The sequence below is a fragment of the Hemiscyllium ocellatum genome, chromosome 19 (genome assembly GCF_020745735.1).
Source record: "Hemiscyllium ocellatum isolate sHemOce1 chromosome 19, sHemOce1.pat.X.cur, whole genome shotgun sequence".
Classification (NCBI taxonomy): domain Eukaryota; kingdom Metazoa; phylum Chordata; class Chondrichthyes; order Orectolobiformes; family Hemiscylliidae; genus Hemiscyllium; species Hemiscyllium ocellatum.
The window spans coordinates 42,650,380-42,675,208 of NC_083419.1; the positions used below are offsets into that span (position 1 = coordinate 42,650,380).

At 41.7% G+C, this 24,829-nt stretch overlaps 1 protein-coding gene across 2 annotated transcripts in view; it reads right to left on the reverse strand.

Annotated features, from left to right (window-relative positions):
• itfg2 (integrin alpha FG-GAP repeat containing 2) overlaps positions 1–24,829 on the reverse strand; it is a 91,540-nt gene that overhangs the window by 41,227 nt on the left and 25,484 nt on the right. For both annotated transcript variants that reach the window (XM_060839855.1, XM_060839854.1), the window contains one exon: positions 19,711–19,764. In XM_060839855.1, the coding sequence (XP_060695838.1) occupies positions 19,711–19,764 (54 nt within the window). The remainder of the gene's footprint in view (positions 1–19,710; positions 19,765–24,829) is intronic.

Genomic DNA, 24,829 nt, shown 5'->3' on the forward strand with positions numbered 1-24,829 from the left:
ACTGTCCTTGATCGGACCTACCCTTGTTCTCATCATTCTCATGTTTCTCACATAGGCATAAAATGCCTTGGGGTTATCCTTGATCCTACCCGCCAAGGATTTTTCATGCCCTCTCTTAGCTCTCCTAATCCCTTTCTTCAGGTCCCTCCTGGCTATCCTGTATCCCTCCACTGTTCTGTCTGAACCCTGTTTCCTCAACCTTATGTAAGCCTCCTTCTTCCTCTTTACTAGACATTCAACCTCCCTCGTTAACCAAGGCTCCCTCACACGACCATTTCTTTCCTGCCTGATAGGTACATACATATCAAGGACACGTCGTATCTGTTCCTTGAAAAAGTTCCACATTTCCACCACATCCTTCCCTGACAGCCTATGCTCCCAACTTATGCTCCTCAAATCCTGTCTTACAGCATCGTAATTTCCCTTCCCCCAATTGTAAAATCTACCCTGTTGTGCGCACCTATCTCTCTCCATAACCAAGGTGAAAGTCACAGAATTGTGGTCACCATCACCAAAATGTTCACCCACTAACAAGCCCATCACTTGTCCCGGTTCATTACCAAGTACCAAATCCAATATGGCCTCCCCTCTGGTTGGACAATCTACATACTGAGTTAGAAAAGCTTCCTGGACACACTGCACAAACACTGCCCCGTCCAATCTACTTGATCTAAAGAGCTTCCAATCAATATTTGGGAAGTTGAAGTCGCCCATGACTACGACCCTGTGGCTTCTGCACCTTTCCAAAATCGGTTTACCAATCTGTTTCTCCACATCTCTGCTGCTATTGGGGGGCCTATAGTAAACACCCAACAAGGTGACTGCACCTTTCCTATTTCTGACTTCAGCCCATACTACCTCCAAAGGCAGATCCCCCTCAAACTTCCTTTCTGCAGCTGTTATACCATTTCTAATTAGCAATGCCACCCCCCCTCCTTTTTTACCACCCTCCCTAATCTTACTGAAACATCTGTAATCAGGAACCTCCAACAACCATTCCTGTCCCTCATCTATCCACGTTTCCGTGATGGCCACAACATCGTAGTCCCAAGTTCCGATCCACGCCTTAAGTTCACCCACCTTATTTCTGATACTCCTTGCGTTGAAGTATACGCACTTGAGCCCATCTCTGTGCCCGCAAGTATTCCCTGTCAGTGCTACCTTCTCCACAGCCTCCCTACATTCTTGGACATCCTGACAAACAGCTAGCTTACTTGCTGAACTACAAGTCCGGATCCCATCCCCCTGCCAAATTAGTTTAAACCCCCCCGAAAAGTGCTAGCAAACCTACCCCCCAGGATATTGGTGCCCTTCTGGCTCAGGTGCAACCCGTCCTGTTTGTACAGGTCCCACCTTCCCCAGAATGCAGTCCAATTGTCCAAATACCTGAAGCCCTCCCTCCTACACCATCCTTGCAGCCACGTGTTCAACTGCACTCTCTCCCTATTCCTTGCCTCACTGTCACGTGGCACCGGCAACAACCCAGAGATGACAACTCTGTCTGTCCTAGCTTTTAGCTTCCAGCCTAACTCCCTGAGCTCTTGAATGACCTCCCCACCCCTCTTCCTACCTATGTCGTTGGTGCCAATGTGTACCACGACTTCTGGCTGCACACCCTCCCCCTTAAGGATTCTGAAGACACGGTCCGAGACGTCTCGGAACCTGGCACCCGGGAGGCAACAAACCATCCGAGAGTCTCGCCCATGTCCACAGTACCGCCTGTCCGTCCCTCTAACTAGACAGTCTCCTATAACTAGCGCTCCCCTCCTCTCCCCCTTTCCCTTCTGAGTCTCAGAGCCAGACCTCACACCACAGACTCCATCACTGCAACTTACACCTGCAAGGCTGTCCTCCCCAACAGTTTCCAAAGCTGTATACTTATTGTTTAGGGGAACGACCACAGGGGAACCCTGCACTGCCTGCTTCTTCCCCTTCCCACCTCTAACTGTTACCCAGCTACCTCTGTTCTCCGGCGTAACTATGTCCCTGTAGCTTCTATCAATTACCCTCTCAGCCTCTCGAGTAATCCTCAGTTCATCCAACTCCAGCTCTTATGTACATACATGGACAAAGTCTGTAATGAAATTGGGAGCACACTGATCCTGATGGAATAAAATGAGCTTTGGTGAGCATGTTAATGCTGCTTAAGTTTACCCAACATTACCAACAATGCCAACTTGCATTATTTTGCTAATAGAGTATATTGATTGATGGAGCAGTAACTAGCTAGATCATATTTGTCTTACTTTGAAGTGTCTTGGCAATTTTCCATATTTCAGATCAATGACAGTTTTGTAATGTTATTGGAACAGTTTGGTTGTGGCATAGTTAGACTTAGAACATGTATTCAGTAAAATAACCAGAGCACTGTCAGGCCAAAGTTATGACTGTGCTTTTAATCTCATGCACTTCTGTGGCAGCTGTCATTTTAATTCTTGAACACTGAAACTCAAATCCTGGAGACATACAACAAGAATGTAAGTAACCACTTAGATTTGTTTCTAGGTCCTGTGACGATAGCACATTCATGGTGTCTCTGTCCTTTTATTTTCATTTTGATCATTAGAATCATGCCTAATGCAAAGTAGCAATTACTGAACGTAAAGTGGGATATATTCTGCTTACAGCTTTTCTCGTCACTATAACACATCATGTCTGTACAGGTTGATTAGAAACATCGATAAACACAACAATCTTTCTTCTATTTAAAAGATATGGCACATCATCACCTATGTAATTATTGTTCTGTTGGCTCCCGACTACAAAAGAGGTAATTGAACTAATTGAGATGCATAAATTGAGCGATAAATTACAGCCCATAATATTAGTGTTCATATGAAAGAAGAGAACTGTGCAAAGCCAGGAAGTGATCAACCAAACAGCTCATTGATGTAGGAGGACAATGTCAAAATAAGCTTGCAGCCTGCTGTGTCATCTGAGAAAGGAGCTTACTCCTGCTGTTGTAACACCTCTAATTATCCAAAAGCTATACAAGCAGACTTTGGTTCACATGGTGAAAAAAAAGCTTTTTAAAAAAGTTAAAAATATATCAACAATTAGCCACAATTGTACACACATAGACAGACATCAGGGCTTCAATGTGTTACTTGAACTGAAATATGTAAGTGGGAATAACTTTACCTTATAATTTGTTAAACTATGAAGTAAAACTGAATTATTAAAATTTACTTTCTATAGGCAATACTCATATCTAAAAAAACTCAAACTTCCGGTTTTTATTGCAAAACAAAGATATGCAATTCTTAAAGTCCTGAAATTTGCACGAGTCCAAAATATGCATAATTATAGATACCCAATGATATCTGAATTCCCAATTCAATCTCCTCTTAAGAATTCAAGTTACTATTCGTATTCCTTCAAGTACTGATTTGGATTTTAGCAATTCTGCTTTGTTCCCAGAACACTTTTGAATACTATACACCTTTGCTGTCTGAAGTTTAAGTGCTAAAACTTGATTTGTAAGATCTCAGTCTTCATCTCCACTATTCATTGGTTAGACTCTGCCAGCAGGTGCTTCTCGGGGGCAGGAAATATATAAAAATTGCAGAGTCCTGAAATGTTAATTTTAGCAGTGCAAACGTCCCTGAATAGAGGCTGGGTAGACATCATTAATTATCTTATCAGAATTGACAGAATATACTAGAAACACAATTAAGTCCAGAACGTGGCCAAAAATAAATTAGAAAACACTTGAAAATGTACATTATCCTCATTTTTCCACCACTGATTATCTTCATTCTTTAAAAAAAATTTAGTAATTGATGGCTCCCTGATGCAAGAGCAAACCAGAATTTGAAATGATTCCTATAGCAATAATTAGCATCAGTATTCTACAATAAGCCAATGAAACACCAGATAGCCATTGAGATAGTTGATGCATTGATTTTAATTTTCCAAAACCCATTAGCTTTGTGGACAGTTACTTTAGATTGGAAAACAGCTAATGTAACTCCTTTATTCAAAAAGGGAGAGAGGCAGAAAGCAGGAATCTACAGGCCAGTTAGCTTAACATCAGTCATAGGGGAAATTTTAGAAGCTATTGAACATATTTTAACAGTGCATTTGGATAAGCCAAAATGGCTCTGTCAAAGGGAAATGATGTTTAAGTAATCATAAATCTAAGTGATTGTTGTACGTCTCCAGTGTTTGCATTTCTATGTCAAAAAAATAAAATGACAGCTCCCACCTCCTATGGCTTTGTTGATTGTCAGTAAGATCAATGCAGGCAAAATACACTAGACATCCATCAATTCTGAGAATTTTAAAAACAAATTAATATTAAATAAAATGTAGTTAGATTTTAAAGCAAATAAATAATAGCAATATATATAAAACTAATATAAAATTAACAATTCCAATGGTGTTTGTTGAACATGATGTGGATAAAGGCTGTATTGTACTTAGATTTCAAGAAGGCATTTAATAAGGTGCGACATCAAATGTTATTATGAAAATTAAAAGCTCACGGTGTTGGGGATAACATTTTATATAAAAGATTGACTGGCTAACAGGAAGCAGAAAGTAGGGACAGAATAGTCTTTTTCAGGCTAGCAGGATGCCGTGGCTATGGGCATATTTGCCAAGTTGGGAAGTCGATTTGCAGACATTTTGTCCTCTGTCTAGGTGACATCGTCTGTGCTTTGGACCCTCCTGTGAAGCTCTGCTGTACCTCTCTTCTGGAATTTATTTGGTTCCGTTTCTGCTGCTTCCAGTTACTGGTTCCAGTTGTTCGTTGCATTGACCAGTATATTGGGTCTAGGTTAATGTGCTTGTTGATCGACTCCATTGCAGAGTGCTACGTATCCAGAAATTCTCTGGCTGTCCTTTGTTTAGCTTATCCTACAATTATTGTATTGTCCAAGTCAAATTTGTGGTCCTTATCACGTATGTATGGCTACTAGGTACAGCTGATCAGGGATGGAGATCGGTAGTTGTCTACCTGTTTACCCTATATAGTTTTTCATGCAGGCTTTGCATGGAATCCTGTAAATTATATTGTTGCTGGACATGATGGGTACAGGGTCTTTTGTCCTGGCGAGTTGTTGTCTGAGCATGTCTGTTGGTTCATGGACTGTCATAAACCTGAGTGGTCGAAGAAATCGGACTGTCAGTTCAGAGACGTTTTTTATGTAAGGTAACCTAGCTAATGAGTTAGATCATGACATGTCCTCATCACAGTGTTTGTCTGTTAGGCATCCACACATGAAATTGTCCGTAGAGGTGTTCTTCCCTTTGTACGTTGGGACTGCTGCAGTGTATTGTAGCCCTTTTGAACACGGTCCTAATGCAGCTTCTCGTGTGTGTGTTTGGGGGGTTGCTGTTGTAATTCAGGACCTGTTTGGTGTGTTGGGCTTTCCTGTACACTTTTATGGTGCATTCACTGTTCTGTGTTCTTTTTATCATCACATCTAGGAATGGGAGTCGAGTATTAGTTTCCTCCTCTCTCGTAAATCTGAACCCTGTGAGCATGGTGTTGATAATCCAGTGTGTGTTCTCAATTTCTGTTCTCTTAATGATAACAAAAATGTTGTTTACATATCTGATTCAAAGTTTGGGGTTGGATTTGTGGCAGGATGAGTGGTAGGACTGTTTGTTCCAACCTCTGCATCACTGCTTCTGCTATGAGCCCAGAGATAGGTGAGCCCATTGCTCTCTTCATATATTTGGCTGTTGAATGTGAAGTGTGTTGTCAAGCAGAGGTCTAGTAGGTTCAGCATGCCAAATGCGACCTCCACCAGTTTCCTCATTTCCCTTCCCCTCACCTTATTCCAGTTCCAACCTTCCAGCTCAGCACTATCCCCATGACCTGTCCATCTCCCTTCCCACCTAGCCGCTCCATCCTCCCCTCTGACCTATCACCTCCATCCCCACCACTATTCACCTATTGTACTCTTTGCTACCTGCTCCCCAGCTCCACTCCCTGCACCCCCACCCCCAATCCCACCCCCTCCCAACTTATCTCTCCAGGCTGGAGGCTCCCTGTCTCCATTCATGATGAAGAGCTTTTGCCCAAAAAGTCAATTTTCCTGGTCCTCAGATGCTGCCTGACCTGCTGCACTTTTCCAGCACCACTCTAATCTAAACTCTGGTTTCCAGCATCTGCAGTCCTCACTTTTGCCCAAATGTGACCTGACAGAGTGTGCAAAATTTTCATGGAACCATGAATCCCATGAACCTCATGGGAAACGAGTTCTTCTTAAAGCAACGGGGATTAGCATATTGCCCAATGCAGACAAGTGGTAAGTTAGGAATGCCGGTGGCATTTTTCACAAGGAAAATCGTGATTGGATCCTTCTGTGCTTTATGTCCCGACACCTGCTTTTCCACGGTGGATGCAAGTGTTTTATCTGGCAGTGCAAGTCAGGACAATCCACTTTCATTGCATTGTACAATTGCTCAGGTTCATACTTTCCTTCACGAATGATGGATCGCAGTTTCAATCTGTAGACTTCCACGGTGCTGTCATCAACAGACTTCTGCTCCCAAGAACGGTGAGCTGCCGAATGCCATAACAACGTTTGAAGCTCTGCAACCAGCCAGAGATACACTGTGATCAGACTCACCAGTGTGAAGGCACTCATGGAAACTGGCAGCTTTTTCCCAGTATCATCAGGCCAGATACAGGAATTCCCTTTTCACACTGCTGTGAAAACCACAAAAACACAGTTGCTCATCCTTTGCTGGCTTCATAATTTTCTTTTTACAGCATTTGCAGTGTCACTTAGGCTGATGAATTTCTCAATTGCTGGTCTTGCTTTCTTGATGTCAGACACTGTCGCTGTTCCAATGTTGTACTCCTGTGTAATTCTCGATGCCTTTTCACCACGATCCAGGGGCTGTAAAATCTCACTCTTCTGTTCAATTATCACTGTGATGCGTTTTCTCTTCACAAACATGGTAATTACGTACAACAAACTTGATCAGTTACACCAGATACAAACTCAGAAAAAGTTGTAGAAGGAATGAAGACACCACTGACTTTGTCATGCATTTTAAAATCCTTTAGCGTGTCAGTCATTTTCATGTGTTAAAATTCTTTCAATATTGCGGCAATTGACTGACTAAGATTGTTGGACTAGTGTCATTAACACCTTATTTGCTGCAATGTTTGCACAGTTTTTTGTGCAAGTACCACCCCTCCCCAATTTCCTCAGTTAAACTAAAGACCCAATCTTTGCACACTTGTTGGTTAAAATTATGTTAACACTGACACAATTGACTGACTGAGATTATTAACATCTCTTTTATGCAACATTTGCAGATCTTCTTCAGTGCAGGCAACCTTCATTTACCCTGTGCTGCTAACAAAAGGTGCGATGGCAACACCATTATTTGTTGTAACGGTTTCACGGGACCATCAGATTCCGTTCGGATAATCCAATTTTCGGATAATTGGTATTTGGATAATAGAGTTTCCACTGTAAATGATTCAAATGCAGAGACCGCAAGTGTGAAAGCTAAATTTGATGACAAAAAAGATGGCTGGGAAGTGAGTTATCAGAAGACATAAGCAACATAGATAGGGATATAAATAAGTTAAGTGCATGGACAAAGATCTGGAAAATGGAGTATAATGTGAGAAAATGTGAAATAATCTAAATAGTGAGGGGCTGCAGAGCTCGGACTCTCAGATGTGGGTGTCCTAAAACATGAATTGCAGAAGGTTAGTACGCGAGTATAGCAAGTAATCAGGAAAGCTAATAAAATGCTATAGTTTATTGCAAGGGGAATTGAATGCAAAGCTATTCAGTTATACATGGCATTGGTGAGACTGCATTTGGAGTGCTGCGAACAGTATTGGTCACCAGAAGGATGTTATGTGTTGGAAGCAGTACTATAAAGGTTTACTAAATTAATACCTGGAGTGAGCAGAATGCTTTATAAGACAAGGTTTTGAAACACAAGATTCACAGGGAACTTGACAAGATGGATGGTTCCTCTTGAGGGGCTGTCTTTTAACACAGAACTAAAACGTTTCTCTCTCAGAGGGTTGAGTGTTTTTGCAAGGTTTGTAGCTCAGGTTGAGGTTTAGGGTGTAGGTTTGCTCGCTGAGCTGTAGGTTTGATATCCAGACATTTCATTACCTGGCTAGGTAACATCATCAGTGGTGAACTCCAAGTGTCTTCCTCAAAAGACAGTGGATGCTGAATATTTAAATATATTTAAGGCAGAGGTAGATATATTCTTGATTATCAGGGATATGCAGGAACGTGGATTAGAGGTTAAAATCACATCAGCTGTGATCTTATTGAATGACGGTACAGGCTCAAAAGGGGCAACTGGGTTATTTGTACCCTTCATCATATTCGTTTTTCACAAACATGCTGGATAATAAGGAAATGCTACAACATGTCACATACTGGCAACTGTAAAATTTAAAACTGAGCTTTATGAAACTCCAGTTAAAAAACTGAAAGGGACACTTTGAAATCTGCCACTTGTCAGAAGATGATGTCTGAATAATTAAATTTTTAAATTTTCTCTGTAAATATGTTCAGAGGCTTATTTAACATTAGTTGGAAACTTTATCATGAACATCTATCTCATCCACCACCAACAGTTATGATGTACTTTCATTAGGCTCATAATGACAAATGCAGCTATGTACACCTGAGGCACATCATGGGTATAGGAAGCGGGATTGACTGCTAGGAGGAATTGATTTATGGAAAATCCTCTGCAGTCTGTATTTATGCATGCAACAAACTGAACTAAAGTGTCTGACCCATAAAAACTCCTGTTTCTACTGTGACACTGCATTTTTTTTTAAACCAAGGTTAAGGATGATGTCAAAGTGCCTTTTGCTTCTATAAGTTGATATTTCCACCGCCACTCAGTCATACCCTCTTCCAACATCGCTTTCAGTGTGTAAGCAAATAGTAGACCTCCGCAGCAAGAATAATGCTTGCTGATAGTAAGATCCTGTACTTGGAGACTTCATGTGGGGAGGCCACTGTGTTGCAGATATCACATAATACTGGGTGACCAGGATGTTCTTCTGCTCTTAAAATCTATCATAAGTGTATCAGAAGGATTTTCAGATTAATAAGTAACTTGTTGAGCTGTGTTATGACAAACCTTCCATGGTCATCAAGTCTTGGGGTGGAACTTGAACCTGGAACTTCTGATCCAGAAATCGGAATATTTGGTTCTCCACTGTTACCCACTTAATCTGTTCTCATACAAAACAAAGTTTGTTCCTCAATCTTTTTCAGTTCTCCTTATATTCAGCTTGGTTCTTTACTGAACCTGACACTTATTTTCAATGTTCTCTCGTTTTCAGTTTAACCTCTAAATGTTTAGTCAGTCAGGAAGCACTAGCTTTGAATACTCTTCTCTACATGGAAATTCAAACTGCCTGTATATTCATAATTTCCTTCTTTGAATCCCATGATATATATTTTTGCCCGCCAATCTTTGATTACAAACCACCTAATATAGATTCATTTTCAAAATATTTAAATTAGCTCTCTTCCATTTAAGTATTTACATATTTATTTCTTCTTTGTGCCATTCCATAACTATGCTAAGCCTAATAAATGATTTCCAACTGAAGCATATTCACTTTCCCCAATTCATTCCCTGAACTAGATCCAACACAGCCTTTTGTCAATATACACTGAAAATACACTGATCAAGGGAACACTTATTTTTTATTTTTTAGGAATTCATCCCCCTCTTTGCTCTTTACACTTATTTTCTCTGTCATCAGTGGGTTTTTTGAAGAACTCCATTCTCACTGACTTTATTTCTTTCTGCAATTGTAAATTTCCTTCATCATCTCCTCTCCACATCCCTGGACACTACAGAACAATTTTTTTTCAGCATTGTGAATATACCTAACCTGCACATCTTGGGATTATGGCAGGAAAATGAATCACCCAAAGGAAACCCACACAGACACAGGGAGAACACGCAAACTCAAAACAGATAGTCACCCAGGGATGAAATCAAACCGAGGCCCTGGTGCTGTGAGGCAGCAGTACTAACCATGGTGCCACCATGTTGCCCCAATTTCTCTTGCACTTAATTTTTAAAAATGAATTCAGTCTTTGAAGTACATCATATTTTCCAAGTACCCAAACAGCAGGAGTGAAATCCTGTTTGATGCCCTGATCGGACAGAAGAAATTAAACACATGCCTTCTAACTTTTCTGAGCAACCTTCCAATGGAAGATCTTTCAGAACCAACTCAGTTCTGCAAATCTTAGGCAGGCTGAGTTTGGGAGGTCAATAGGAGTGATGTGGTAACCAGAGGTGGTGGTGGCGGGGAGTGGAATCAGTTACACAGTAAGTAGATGAGGATTTTTCCATCCATCATCAAATAAGTCAGAACTGTTTGAAGTCTCCAACTCTATCTCAGAGCCAGAACCTTTTGTTTTTGTAAGACAGTCTAGAGGAGCAGGTGAATTACCCATTGAAACACCCACAGAGTCAGTGCGTTGAGACTTCTGAGGCATTCAAGCAATCATTTCCAAGGGGTGCAGTTGATCTTTGACCATCCAGAGATCAATAATGCTACCCTTTCTCTATTTTTCCTCATTTACCTTTCTTGAATACATTGCCAATAAGTTTACAAATAGCTAATTTTTCCTCTGTTTGAGCTAAATCCACGTTATTGCAACCAGATCATCAGTGCATGTCTGTGCTTGTGCCTATAGCTCATCAACCTTATTTACCACCCTCCATGTTTTTACGAGCTCGCTACTGGAGTGAAGCCAAAGTTAGTTAATCAAGGAAATCAGCCAAAACTGGTGTTACTGTACCTGAGGCTGAGCTAATTCAGAAATTATAAGTAAAGACATTTCTGTGCACTTTAGCACAGTGTGTTGGCAGTTAGATGAGTAAGGGAGAGATGGGATGGAAGTGTTCCTTGCTTTGCATTTTCCAACTTATGCACTTTCCAGGAGTTGGCTCTTAACACAGGAGAAGAAGCCAGCATCAAGTGGAGTGTCTGATAAGTAACTAAGGTTGACTATATTCCTAAGGTTTAGGAACTGGTAGTAAAGTTAATTAAATACATTTAAAAATTAAAAATCAATTGAATAATTAAATAGATAATAAATCACATTAAGAATTACAAGACATATGGGTTGTGTCAGCATTTCCCCTAATTTTCTTTCTGGCTGTGCAGACCTCGAAGGTCCGTGTGTGGCCACAACTTCTGGAACCAGACGTCAGTGCTACAATCAACCTGCCAATGTACACAGAACCTTGGAATGACACTGCACGTTCATGTCAAACAGCATAGAGGGATCATTGGCTGCTGCATGTTGGAGCTCTGGGACACCAACAAAATCCATTGCAGCTTGTGCAGCCTCAGCTTAGAGGTTGAGAACTACAGGTTGAATTACAGACACTGCAATGCATCAGGGAGGGTAAACATTACCAAGACACTTTATCCCAGTAGGTGGTCATAACCCTTAAATAGGGTTTTCTGATTTGGTCATTGGTCAGATAAAGGAAGGTGTGACAGGAAGTGAGACAAGTGAGAGGGTAACAGAGAACAGAATTGCAGGAAGCATGACTTTTGCAATTGCTCAACCCATTTAGGTTTCTTTCAACGTATTTGGCTGAAAATGAAGGGTGCGGGATGGATGAAATCACTGGCAAGCACTACCCAGGTACAGGAAACCATTCAAGAGCTGGGGAAAAAAATGCAGTTGTAATAGAAACACAGAACATAGCATATTCAGCCTGCTCCACATTCATTCTGATCGTGGCTGATCATCCAAGTCAATAATCTATTCCTGCTTTTCCCCATATTCAAGATCCTTTTAGCCTCAAGTGCTATATCCAACTTGCTCCTGAAATTAAATGATGTTTTGACCTTGACTGGTTTCTGTGATAGTGAATTCCACAGGCTCACCACTTTCTGGGTGAAGAAATTTCTCCTCCTCAGTCAAAAATGGTCTATCCATACCCTTAGCCTGTGCCTCTGGGTTCTAGATGCCTGTCATAGGGAATATCCTTCCTGCATTCACCTGCTTAGTCTTGTTAGACTTTTATAGGTTTCATGGAGGTCATCCTTCATTCTTCTGAACTCTAGCAAATTGATTCTAACTGATTCAACCTCTTTTACATCAGTCATAATTTTATTAAAAATCACGCAACACCAGGTTATAGTCCAACAGGTTTATTTGGAAGCACTAGCTTCTGGAGCACTGCTCCTTCATCAGGTAGCTGTGGAGCAGGACCATAAAGTCTTATGATCTTGCTCCACAGATACTGGATGTAGGAGCAGCGCTCCGAAAGCTCGTGCTTCCAAATAAACCTGTTGAACGATAACCTGATATTGCATGATTTTTTTTAATTTTCCACCCCAGTCCAACACCAACACCAACACCAACACCACATCATACATTAGTCATGCCATCCCAGAAGTCTATATGGTAAAGCTGCGCTACACTCTCTCTACAATATTCCAGCTGTAGTCTCACCAAGACCCTGTATAAATGCAACTAGACAACTTTGCTTCTGTACTCAAATCATGAAGGTCAATATACCATTTTCCTCTTGACTGCTTGCTCCACCTGCAAGTTTACCTTCACGCAACTGGTATGTGAGGACACCCAAGACTCATTGTATATTCCCCTCACTCAAGTTATAGCCAGACAATAATGCACCTGCCCATTCTGGCTCCCAAAGTGGAGAAACTTACCTATTTATTCACATTATAAAACATTTACCATGCATAACCAAATTATACTGCTATTGTCATGTATATTAAACAGTGTGGTGCTCTCTGCAGCAAAGGGCAACAGCCCAGAAAGGCTGCTTGCTCAGTTGCAGGATTTGGGACATCTGTTCAGGGCAGTGGGAAGTGGAGGATCCAGTCACTGTGGTACATATGAGTTCCAAACATAGGCTGGAGAAGGAAGACACTCTGTATAGCCAGTTTGAGACATTAGGAACCAAATTTAGCATATCTTCAAAAGTTCTGGATTATTCCCTGAATCACACACAAATTAGCATCAGTTTTAAATAAACAACCACTTAAACTGAAATTATGCCCTGTGGTCCTAGACTCTATCACATGGGGATAAACTTCTCCACATTAATGGGGTCAAGTCCCTTGAGAATCTTACATGTTTCAATAAGGTTGCATCTCATTCTTCTAAATTCCAACAAGTACATGCCTAAAGCATTCAACCTCTCCTCATAAGAAAACTCTTCCAAGCAATCAAAAACCTACTCTGGATTGTTGTCAATACCATTATGTTTCCCTTAACAGGGTCAAAACTGTTGACAGTATTCTGGGTGTAATTTGACTATTGCCTTCCACAGTTTTAGCAAGTCTTCCCTATTTTTATGCTTATATAAAATAAAGGACAATATTCCACTTGCCTTCCCTCGAACCTGCTGAACTTGTAGCTTAGCTTTTCAAGATTTATACAAGAGAATTTTCGAATCCCTTGGTGCTGCAGCTCTCTACAGTCTTTCTTCACTCACGTAATAGCCAACTCCTCTATTTACCCTGTCAAAGTGCACAACTTTGCAAGGCATTAAATTTAGCTAAGACAAACCAGGACAAAATTTACACAGTTAATGCTAGGGCCCTATGTAGTGCTGTCACACCGTCCTTCAAAGTGGCATCACAGTAGACAGGGTAGTGAAGGCGGCATTTGGTATGCTTGCCTTCATTTGTCAGAGCACTGAGTTACAGGAGTTGGGACATCATATACAGATGTACAAGATATTGGTAAGGCCACATTTGGAGTACTGCATATGATTCTGGTCACCCTGCTATAGGATGTTATTAAACTGGAAAAGGGTGCAAAAACAATTTACAAGAATGTTACTCAGACTGGAAGATTTGATTTAAGGATAGGCTGGGATTTTTTTCCCTGGAGTGTAGGAGGCTAAGGGTGGAGACCTTGCAGAAGTTTAGAAAATGATGAGCAGCACAGATAAGATGAACAGCCAAGGAATTTTCCCAGGGTGAGGGAGACCAAAACTTGAGGACATAGGTTAAGTTGAGAGGGGCAAGAGTTAAAAGGGACCTGAGGGCAACTGTTTTGCACAGAGGGTGGTGTCTATATGGAATGGGCTGCCAGAGTAAGTGGTAAAGGCTGGTACAATCACAACATTTAAAAGTCATTTGGACAGGCAGATGGATAGGAAAGGTTTAGAAGGATAAGGGCAAAATACAGGAAAATGGAACTAGTTCAGTTTATGATAGTCGGCATTGATGAGTTGAGCTTAAGGGCCTATTTCTGTGCTGTATGACTCTATATCCTATCTGCCAGGATTTTGCCATTCACTTTGCCTGTTTATATACTCCTGCCCACTCTCTGACCACTTGCCTTCCCACCTACTTTTGTGTTTCTTTCCAACTTGGCGATAGTAGTCAATTTATTTCAAGTCATATTACATATCGTAACTAATTGTGGTTCCAGTACTGAACCCTGTGGTGCTACACTCGTTACAGATTGCCATCCTGAAATGCCCTCCTTACCCCAATGAATGAGAAGTAATCTCATTGAAACTTAAAAAGAGATAAACCTTAAAGTATAATTGAAAGTAAGATGTTTCCCCTGGTTGGAGAGTCTAGGACCAGGTAGCATATTTTAAAAATAAGAGGTATGCCATTTTGGTCAGGGATGAGGAGATTCTTTTAAAAACTCAGAGGATTGTGAATCCTTGGAAGTTTTAATCAGAGGGCTTTGGAGGCACAGCCTTTTGAGCAATTTTAAGGTAGAGTTCGATAGATTTCTGATTACCAGTGATATACAATGATATACGGATTGAGGTGGGTAAAAGGTACTGATGAGTTCAATCAGCCATGATCATATTGAATGGTGTGGTAGGCTTGATAGGCTGAATGGCCTGCTCCTAATCTGACATTCCAATCAAAACACCTCCCAAGCAGTCCAGGCAGAAGTTTCATAGAATCCCCACAGAATCATTTTAGCACCCATGATCTACAGTATCATACTTTGTGTGGCAAGAGTGTTCATTCTTTGCATGATCCGTCTGGGAGTTGTCAACTATGCTGTCAGCAGATAAGCCATCATTTGGTTTGCCCTGGCAGCTTAATTGCAACTGATAGTGAAGTTCCACAGAAGGAAGGCATATCTGTTGCCAGAATGGATGCTGACCAGGATGATTTGCTGCCTATTATCAGGCAACAGGCTATTGTTGGGAGAGTGAAATCCCTTCCAGCTCTGATGAGAAATGGGCTTTACTTGCAATCACCAGAAAATTCGATGGCATCCTGCACTGTGGGGATACCTGACATCCGAGTAAGTCCACATGCATGTTCCATCTGCTTTGCTATCAAGAGAGAATTAAATATTGTTTGGTCCCCCTGAATAGAGAACCACATTGCTCTCCCTTTAGCAGTGGATGTTATAAATATCTTCAATTCCAGACTGCAAAGAGGCAGTCATATAAAAGGTTCATCATCAAAATCACCTTCACCTCCACTGGCAAAGCACTGGTTCCCTAGCTCGGAGTTGGTTCGTAGATTTCAGTGAAATCACACTGACCAAAGAGCAGACATTTCACATATTTGAAGGCCTGTTGAAGGCTGGCTGGAAGAAATGTTCCCTGAAAAGCCTTCATATGGCCACCTGTTGAATGTCCATCTAACTTCCACCCTCTTTCAACAATTTGCCCTGCTGTGTGACCTTCAATAATTCTTCAATTCTAAGGGGAATGCCTACTAATGTGGCCATGGGTTTGTGTAGAAGCCTTTTTCATTCTTTTGAGATGCAAGCACTATTGGCAAGACCAACATTTTGATGACCACCTCGAATCACTCTCATCGACAGATACCCTCAGAACTTGTCATGTCAATTTCTCTAGACTTCTGCAGCCTTAGGCACCTCTAGAAAGCTCCACATAGTTGTAGAATCATAGCAACAGCCAAAGGGATAAAACAAAATTGATCCCTTTAAATAGTTCTGATGGCAACGTTCCCTCTACCCTCACGGCAACAAAGAAGTTACACAATGATTTTTTTCAGAGAACAATCTCACATTGGAAACAGAAGTGCAAATCCTCATGCTTGTGATATTTGGTGACTACTAATAAATGTAAGTACAAACTATTAAGAGAGATAAAACAAAGAATTTGATAATCGGCAAGTTTGAGGTTAATTCTGAAGTACCAGAGAAGGGGCAATCAGTTTTGGCTCATCACTTGATTTGTACAGAAGATATGCTTGTAGTTAGAATTAAACTAAATGAGGCTAGATGCTAGTGATTTTGAAGAGCAACTAGGTGATACAGATGTTAACTCAATTCTGCACCACTGGAAAAGTACTCTTAAAAATCATTTTTGCTCTTTTGACAACATGGTCATTAAAATGCGGATCAATCACCATAAGAGATACTTTTCTGTGCATATTGCTTTTCAGAGAGAAGTGTTTTTGTCCTAAAGAGGCAGTGGAAGAACTTTAAATATTGAACAATGACACTTCCAGGATGTCGTATCAGTTTTGAGTGGTATCAGTGAGATCAGTTTTGCTAAGACTACATTACGTTCAACCAAAAGTCTAGAACACAAAAAGCTGGTGTTGACTAGGGCATTCAGCTTGTCAAGCCTACTCGGATACTCAAAATCAACAAAACTGTTCTTATTATTGTCTCAACTTCAACTTCCCATCAGCTCCCAAAAAATCCTTGATTCCTTGCCAAAAACAAAAGAAGTTATCCAAGGTTTTACTTACCATAGAACCACAAACTTGTTTTTATGTAGCACTTTTTAAGAGAACTACATGTCCAACACATCTGACAGCCAATTAAGTATTCTGAAGTGCAGTCACTGTTGCAATGTCAGAAATGTGGCAGCAAATCAATGTACACAAAACTTCCACAAACAGCTATGCAAAAATGGCCAGATAATGTAGTTTTATGAATGTTGATAAACATCATAAAAAGTGTCAAAGGAAAACCTACAGGCATCTTCACAAATTCCTATGAGAGTAGTCCTGCCAAATTTGAGAAGTATGTTATTACTAAGATCAGGGTAGAATTTAAAAATCAGGCATCAGGTTTGTTGAGCTTTTACATATATTGGTTTAGATGTTAAGCAGAGTGTATCCAGAACAATATGAAATCAACAATCCTGTTTAGAAAGTGATATTCTCGTCCTGGTTAATCATACTGGCATATTACAAAGATGATGTCACATCTAAAGGTAATAGAATATGTGCGAAATTTAATTGATCCTGTGAATTACTTAATACTCAGACCAACTGCTAGTTTTGATGTATTGGAGTTACGCTAAAATAAATACACTAAAGTAGAAAATAAAAGGAAAATTAAAACCCGGAGAAAACGTGTACTCATGTTCCCATCTTTGGCTGGTCCAAAGAAATTGAAATTAGACATTTTTATTGATACTAATTTTGTTGAGGAGTTCTCTAGGACAGCTGTGTTCATACTATTTCTCATGGATGAAAATGAGAAAAGCTGGCGTATAGCTTGACAAGCAAAGAAAATATGAAGAATGCATTAAAAAGTACTTTAACTGCTGAAATACCAACTCCTATGGAACCATCTGTTAAATATTTTAAGTGAAATAATGTACAAAGACATTCTGAAGATAGTGTATATACACTGAATCATAGATGTACAGCACAGAAACAGACCCATGCTGACCAGATATCCCAACCTAATCTAGACCCCCTGCCAGCACCCGGCCCATATCCCTCCAAACTCTTCCTATTCAGATACCCATCCAAATGCTTCTTAAATGTTGCAGAGGTAAAAACAATGACTGCAGATGCTGGAAACCAGATTCTGGAATAGTGGTGCTGGAAGAGCACAGCAGATCAGGCAGCATCCAAAGTGCAGCGAAATCGACATTTCGGGCAAAAGCCCTTCATCAGGAATAAAGGAGGAGAGGGTGGAGTGGACAGGTGGAAAAGAAGATAGGCAGGTTGGACAAGTCCGGACAAGTCATGGGGACAGTTTCCTCATTTCCCCTTCCCCCACCTCACCCTAGTTCCAAACTTCTAGCTCAGCACTGTCCCCATGACTTGTCTGGACTTATCCTACCTGCCCATCTCCTTTTCCACCTATCCACTCCACCCTCTCCTCCCTGACCTATCACCGTCATCCCCTCCCCCACTCCCCCATTGTACTCTATGCTACTTTCTCCCCACCCCCACCCTCCTCTAGCTTATCTCTCCACCCTTCAGGTTCACTGCCTTTATTCCTGATGAAGGGCTTTTGCCCGAAACATTGATTTCGCTGCATTGATTTTGGATGCTGCCTGAACTGCTGTGCTCTTCCAGCATCACTAATCCAGAATCTTAAATGTTGCAATTGTACTAGCCTCCACCACTTCCTCTGGCAGCTCATTCCATACATGTACCACCTTCTGCTTGAAAAAGTTGCCCCTTAGGTCTTTTCCCCTTTCAACCTATACCTATGCCCTCTAGTTCTGGACTCCCCCAACCCAGGGAAAAGACTGTCGATTTATCCTATCCATGCCCAACATGATTTCATAAACCTCTACAAGGTCACCCCTCAGCCTCCGATGCTCGAAGAAAACAGCCCTAGCCTGTTCAACGTCGCCCCATAGCTCAAATCCTCCAACCCTGGCAACGTCCTTGAAAAGGTTCAGAAAAATATTTACAAGTTTCACAACATCTTTCTGATAGGAAGGAGATCAGAACTGCATACAATATTCCAACTGTGGCCTAACCAATGTCCTGTACAGCCGCAACATGGCCTCCCAACTCCTGTACTCCATACTCTGACCAATAAGCGAAAGCATACCAAACACCTTCACTATCTTATCTACCTGCAACTCCACTTTCAAGGAGCTAAGAACCTGCACTCCAAGGTCTCTTTGTCCAGCAACACCCCCTAGGAGCTTACCATTAAGTATGTAAGTCCTGCTAAGATTTGCTTTCCCAAAATGCAGCACCTCGTGTTTAGCTGAATTAACCTCCACCCACATCTTCTCAGCCCTTTGGCCCATCTGATCAAGATCCCATTGTAATCTTCTTCACTGTCCACTACACCTTCAATTTTGGTGTCATCTACAAACTTACTAACTATGCTGCTTATGCTCACATCTAAATCATTTATAATGACAAAAAGTAGTGGACCTAGCACTGATCCTTATGGCACTCCGCTGGTCACAGGTCTCCAGTCTGAAAAACAACCCTCCACCACCACCCTCTGTCTTTTACTTTTGAGCCAGTTCTGTATCCAAATGGGTTGTTCTCCCTGTATTCTGTGAGACCTAACCTTGTTCACCAGTCTCCCATAGGGAACCTTGTTGAACACGTTACTGAAGTCCACATAGATCACATCTACTGCTGCGCCCTCATCAATCCTCTTTATTACTTTGTCAAAAAACTCAATTAAGTTTGTGAGACATCACTTTCTACGCACAAAGCCATGTTGACTATCCCTAACAGTCCTTGCCTTTCCAAATACATGTACATTCTGTCCCTCAGCATTCCCTCCTGTCCACCACCAACATCAGGCTCACTGGTCTATAGTTCCCTGGCTTGTCCTTACCACCTTTCTTAAACCGTGAATATAATGTGGATAACCATGCATTGTGGGATAATGCTCTTAGAAATGATGACAGTGAGAAAAGGTAATAATTGACCTTGCTGGTTTGAAAAACATGTTGGAGAGAAAATAAAATCTCTAGACTTTATTGCACCCAAAAACCATTAATTGTTATGCCAAACTAGAAATAATGACAAGTCCTTACCATCCAATGTGCAAAGAGCAAATAAGCCAGCCTTGGATGAATCATCACTGGAGCCTGTAGTGGAAAAAAATAATTGAATATTTACTTACAATAGCAAGTCACTCAGTTGTATCTAACTAGTACAAAGTCTAGTAAAAGGAATGAAACTAAATGGCTCAAATGGCATTGACCAAGGCACCAGAAACAGCAAAGGCACATACACTTCTATTGACTATTCAAAGTTCTTCTTGCTAATATCTGAGAACACGTGTCAAAATTGGGAAAGTTCTCCCACAAGTCAAAAAGTATGGCACTAGAAAAGCGCAGCCAATCAGGCAGCATCCGAGGAACAGGAGAGTCAACAACATAAGCTCTTCATCAGAAAAATGGGGCAAGTGGAGAACTGACAGGCAAATTGAGCGGAGGCTGGGGGGGGGGGGGGGGGGGGGGTGAGAAAGGTAGCTTTGAATGCGATAGGTAGATGAAGGTTGGGGAGGGTATTGGTGATCGGTTGGAGCAGGGGGTGAAGCAGATTGGTGAGGAGAAAGATGAAAAGGTATGACAGTTCAAGATCGTGGTGCCAAGTTGGAGGGTTGGATCTAGGATAATGGGGGGGAGGGGGGAGGAAACTGGTGAAATCGACATTGATTCCATGTGGTTGGAGGGTCTCAAGGCAGAAGATGAGGTGTTCTTCCTCCAGTCGTCGGGTGGCTAGGATTTGCTGGTGGAGGCAGCCCAGGACTAGCATGTCCTTGGCGGAGTGGAAGGTGAAGTTCAACCACACAGAATCAATGTAAATTTCGCCAGTTTCCTCCTCATCTCCCCTTCCCCGACATTATCTCTGATCCAACCCTCCAACTTGGCACCACCCTCTTGAACTGTCATAACCTGTACATCTTCCTTTGCATCTATCTGTTCCAACCTACCACCATCACCCCCCACGTTCATCTACCTATCTCATTCCCAGCTACTTTCCCCTCCCCAGCCCCATCCCCCTCCTGGCCCCTGAAGAAATTGTTGTGGTTCTGCTCGCCGAGCTGTAAGTTTTTGCTGCAAACGTTTCGTTCCCTGGCTAGGGAACATCATCAGTGCGGTGGGAGCCTCGTGTGAAGCGCTGCTTTGATGTTTCTTCCGGTATTTATATTGGTTTGTTCTTGCCGCTTCCGGGTGTCAGTTTCAGCTGCAGTGATTTGTATCTGGGGTCCAGGTCGATGTGTCTGTTGATGGATGTTCTTGCCGTTTCCGGGTGTCAGTTTCAGCTGTAGTGGTTTGTATATGGTGTCCAGGTCAATGTGTCTATTGATGGAGTTTGGGGATGAATGCCATGCTTCTAGGAATTCTCTGGCTGTTCTCTGTCTGGCTTGTCCTATGATAGTGGTGTTTTCCCAGTCAAATTCATGTTGCTGGTTGTCTGAGTGTATGGCTACTAGAGATAGCTGGTCGTGTCGTTTTGTGGCTAGCTGATGTTCGTGGATGCGGATTGTTAGCTGTCTTCCTGTTTGTCCTATATAGTGTTTTGTGCAGTCCTTGCATGGTATTTTGTAAACTACGTTAGTTTGGCTCATGCTGGGTATTGGGTCCTTTGTTCTAGTGAGTTGTTGTCTGAGCGTGGATGTTGGCTTGTGTGCTGTTATGAGTCCTAAGGGTCGCAGTAGTCTGGCTGTCAGTTCTGATACACTCCTGACGTATGGTAGAGTGGCTAGTCCTTTTGGTTGTGGCATGTCCTAGCCACTCTACCATACGTCAGGAGTGTATCAGAACTGACAGCCAGACTACTGCGACCCTTAGGACTCATAACAGCACACAAGCCAACATCCACGCTCAGACAACAACTCACTAGAACAAAGGACCCAATACCCAGCATGAGCCAAACTAACGTAGTTTACAAAATACCATGCAAGGACTGCACAAAACACTATATAGGACAAACAGGAAGACAGCTAACAATCCGCATCCACGAACATCAGCTAGCCACAAAACGACGCGACCAGCTATCTCTAGTAGCCATACACTCAGACAACCAGCAACATGAATTTGACTGGGAAAACACCACTATCATAGGACAAGCCAGACAGAGAACAGCCAGAGAATTCCTAGAAGCATGGCATTCATCCCCAAACTCCATCAATAGACACATTGACCTGGACACCATATACAAACCACTACAGCTGAAACTGACACCCGGAAACGGCAAGAACATCCATCAACAGACACATCGACCTGGACCCCAGATACAAATCACTGCAGCTGAAACTGACACCCGGAAGCGGCAAGAACAAACCAATATAAATACCGGAAGAAACATCAAAGCAGCGCTTCACACGAGGCTCCCACCGCACTGATGATGTTCCCTAGCCAGGGAACGAAACGTTTGCAGCAAAAACTTACAGCTCGGCGAGCAGAACCACAACAACGGATACCCGAGCTACAAATCTTCAATCAGATTTTAAACCTGAAGAAATTTTCCCCTTCTGTTCAAAGTTAATGAATGATAAACCTAGTTGGCACTGTTTGAGATATGTAACATACCCCACCTGGATTTTTGCCAATTTACATCATCCATTCACAGATATCAATAATCTTAACCCACTTCTTACTTTGTTGGCTTTATATTTCTGTAAAACTATTATACATATAACAAGCCAGCAGTTCCCCATTTAAAGGTTTCAATTCCACAATCTTCTTAATATATTTTGCACTTTATCTACTTTTCTGAACACCATGCTCAATATGACAAAATAAACTTAAGGAGCAGTGTTGTTCAAAGTGTCATTTTTCAAAATAGACTTTATATTGCAGTGTTCAGGTTTATGTTCAAATTAAGGTAAGTGGTTCGACAGCACAAAAAGAAGAGCAGAGATTTCTTCCCATGTACGAAATTTCACCCTGCACAAATAAAATAGATTAACTAGCCCTTCTTCACTCGCTGACATTGTTAAATGCAAAATTGGTTGGGTTCTTTTCCTACAAAGATGATTACATTTGCAAAATAATTTACTAATCACATTCCTATATAGTGATGGGACAGTCTGATGATTTTGGTAACAATCAAGACAAAGCAGCCTTCATGTAAAACTGGTTCAAAATAACTATCACAAAATGCATAAAACCTCCTCAGTAATTTAGAATGCTGCTCTAATCTCTTGGATTCCAATGAGTCACTCTCCAGACACATTCAATAAGGTTGTACAGATGTGATTGTTTCAGGAACTTTGCATAAATTTCAGAGATCATGCTTCAAGTCATGGCACATTTTTTGGAAATCTTAAGGTCAAATAGCTGCTATAATATTCATCATCACATAACCGCTGGAGTGCACCCGTTAGAGCACACCAAAGACATCTTTGTCAAAAAAGTCTTGTCACAAGGTTTTATTATCTTTTTATAATCACATGCCTGAACTGTAAATATGAAGTAAATTAATATAAAATGTGCTAATTTCAAATTAAAGTATACTATATATTACAGATGCTATCCAGACACTGGATGGCCATTTGCCTGTTCAAATGATCATAGAACATAGAACAATACAGCACAGAACAGGCCATTCGGCCCACGATGTTGTGCCGAACATTTGTCCTAGCTTAAGCACCTATCCATGTACCTATCCAATTGCTGCTTAAAGGTCACCAATGATTCTGACTCTGCCACTCCCACAAGGCAGCGCATTCCATGCCCCCACCACTCTCTGGGTAAACAGCCTACCCCCAACATCCCCCCATACCTTCCACCCTTCACCTTAAATTTATGTCCCTTTGTAATACTCTGTTGTACCCTGGGAAAAAGTCTCTGACTGTCTACACTATCTATTCCCTTGATCATCTTATAAACCTCTATCAAGTCACCCCTCATCCTTCGCCGTTCCAATGAGAAAAGGCCTTGCACTCTCAACCTATCCTCGTACGACCTATTTGCATTCCAGGCAACATCCTGGTAAATCTCCTCTGCACCCTCTCCAAAGCTTCCACATCTTTCCTAAAGTGAGGCGACCAGAACTGCACACAGTACTCCAAATGTGGCCTTACCAAGGTCCTGTACAGCTGCAACATCACCTCACAAATCTTGAATTCAATCCCTCTGCTAATGAACGCTAATACACCATAGGCCTTCTTACAAGCTCTATCCACCTGAGTGGCAACTTTCAAAGATCTACGAACATAGACCCCAAGATCCCTCTGCTCCTCCACCTTACTAAGAACCCTACCGTTAACCCTGTATTCCGCATTCTTATTTGTCCTTCCAAAATGGACAACCTCACACTTGACAGGGTTGAACTCCATCTGCCACTCCTCAGCCCAGCTCTGCATCATATCTAAGTCCCTTTGCAGACGACAACAGCCCTCCTCACTATCCACAACTCTACCAATCTTCGTATCGTCTGCAAATTTACTGACTCACCCTTCGACTCCCTCTTCCAAGTCATTAATAAAAATTACAAACAGCAAAACACCCAGAACTGATCCCTGCAGAACTCCACTTGTAACTGGGCTCCAGGCTGAATATTTACAATTTACCACCACTCTCTGACTTCAACCGGTTAGCCAGTTCTCTTTCCAACTGGCCAAACTTCCCACTATCCCATGCCCCCTGACTTTCCACATAAGCCTACCATGGGGAACCTTATCAAATGCATTACTAAAATCCATGCACACTCCATCCACTACTCTACCCTCATTCACATGCTTCGTCACTTTCTCAAAAAATTCAATAAGACTTGTAAGGCAAGACCTACCCCTCACAAATCCATGCTGGCTGTCCCTAATCAAGCAATGTTTCTTCAGATACTCATAAATCCTATCCCTCAGTACCCTTTCCATTACTTTGCCTCACCAAAGAAAGACCAACTGGCCTTTAATTCCCAGGGTTATCCCTATTCCCTTTTTGAAACAGGGGCACAACATTCACCATTCTCCAGTCCCCTGGTACCACCCCCATTGACAGTGAAGACGAAAAGATCATTGCCAACAGTTCTACAATTTCCTCTTTTGCTTCCCACATAATCCTAGGATATATCCCGTCAGGCCCGGGGGACTTGTCTATCCTCAAGTTTTTCAAAATACCAAACACATCTTCCTTCCTAGCAAGTATCTCCTCTAGCTTACCAGTCCGTTTCATACTCTCCTCTTTAACAATACGGTCC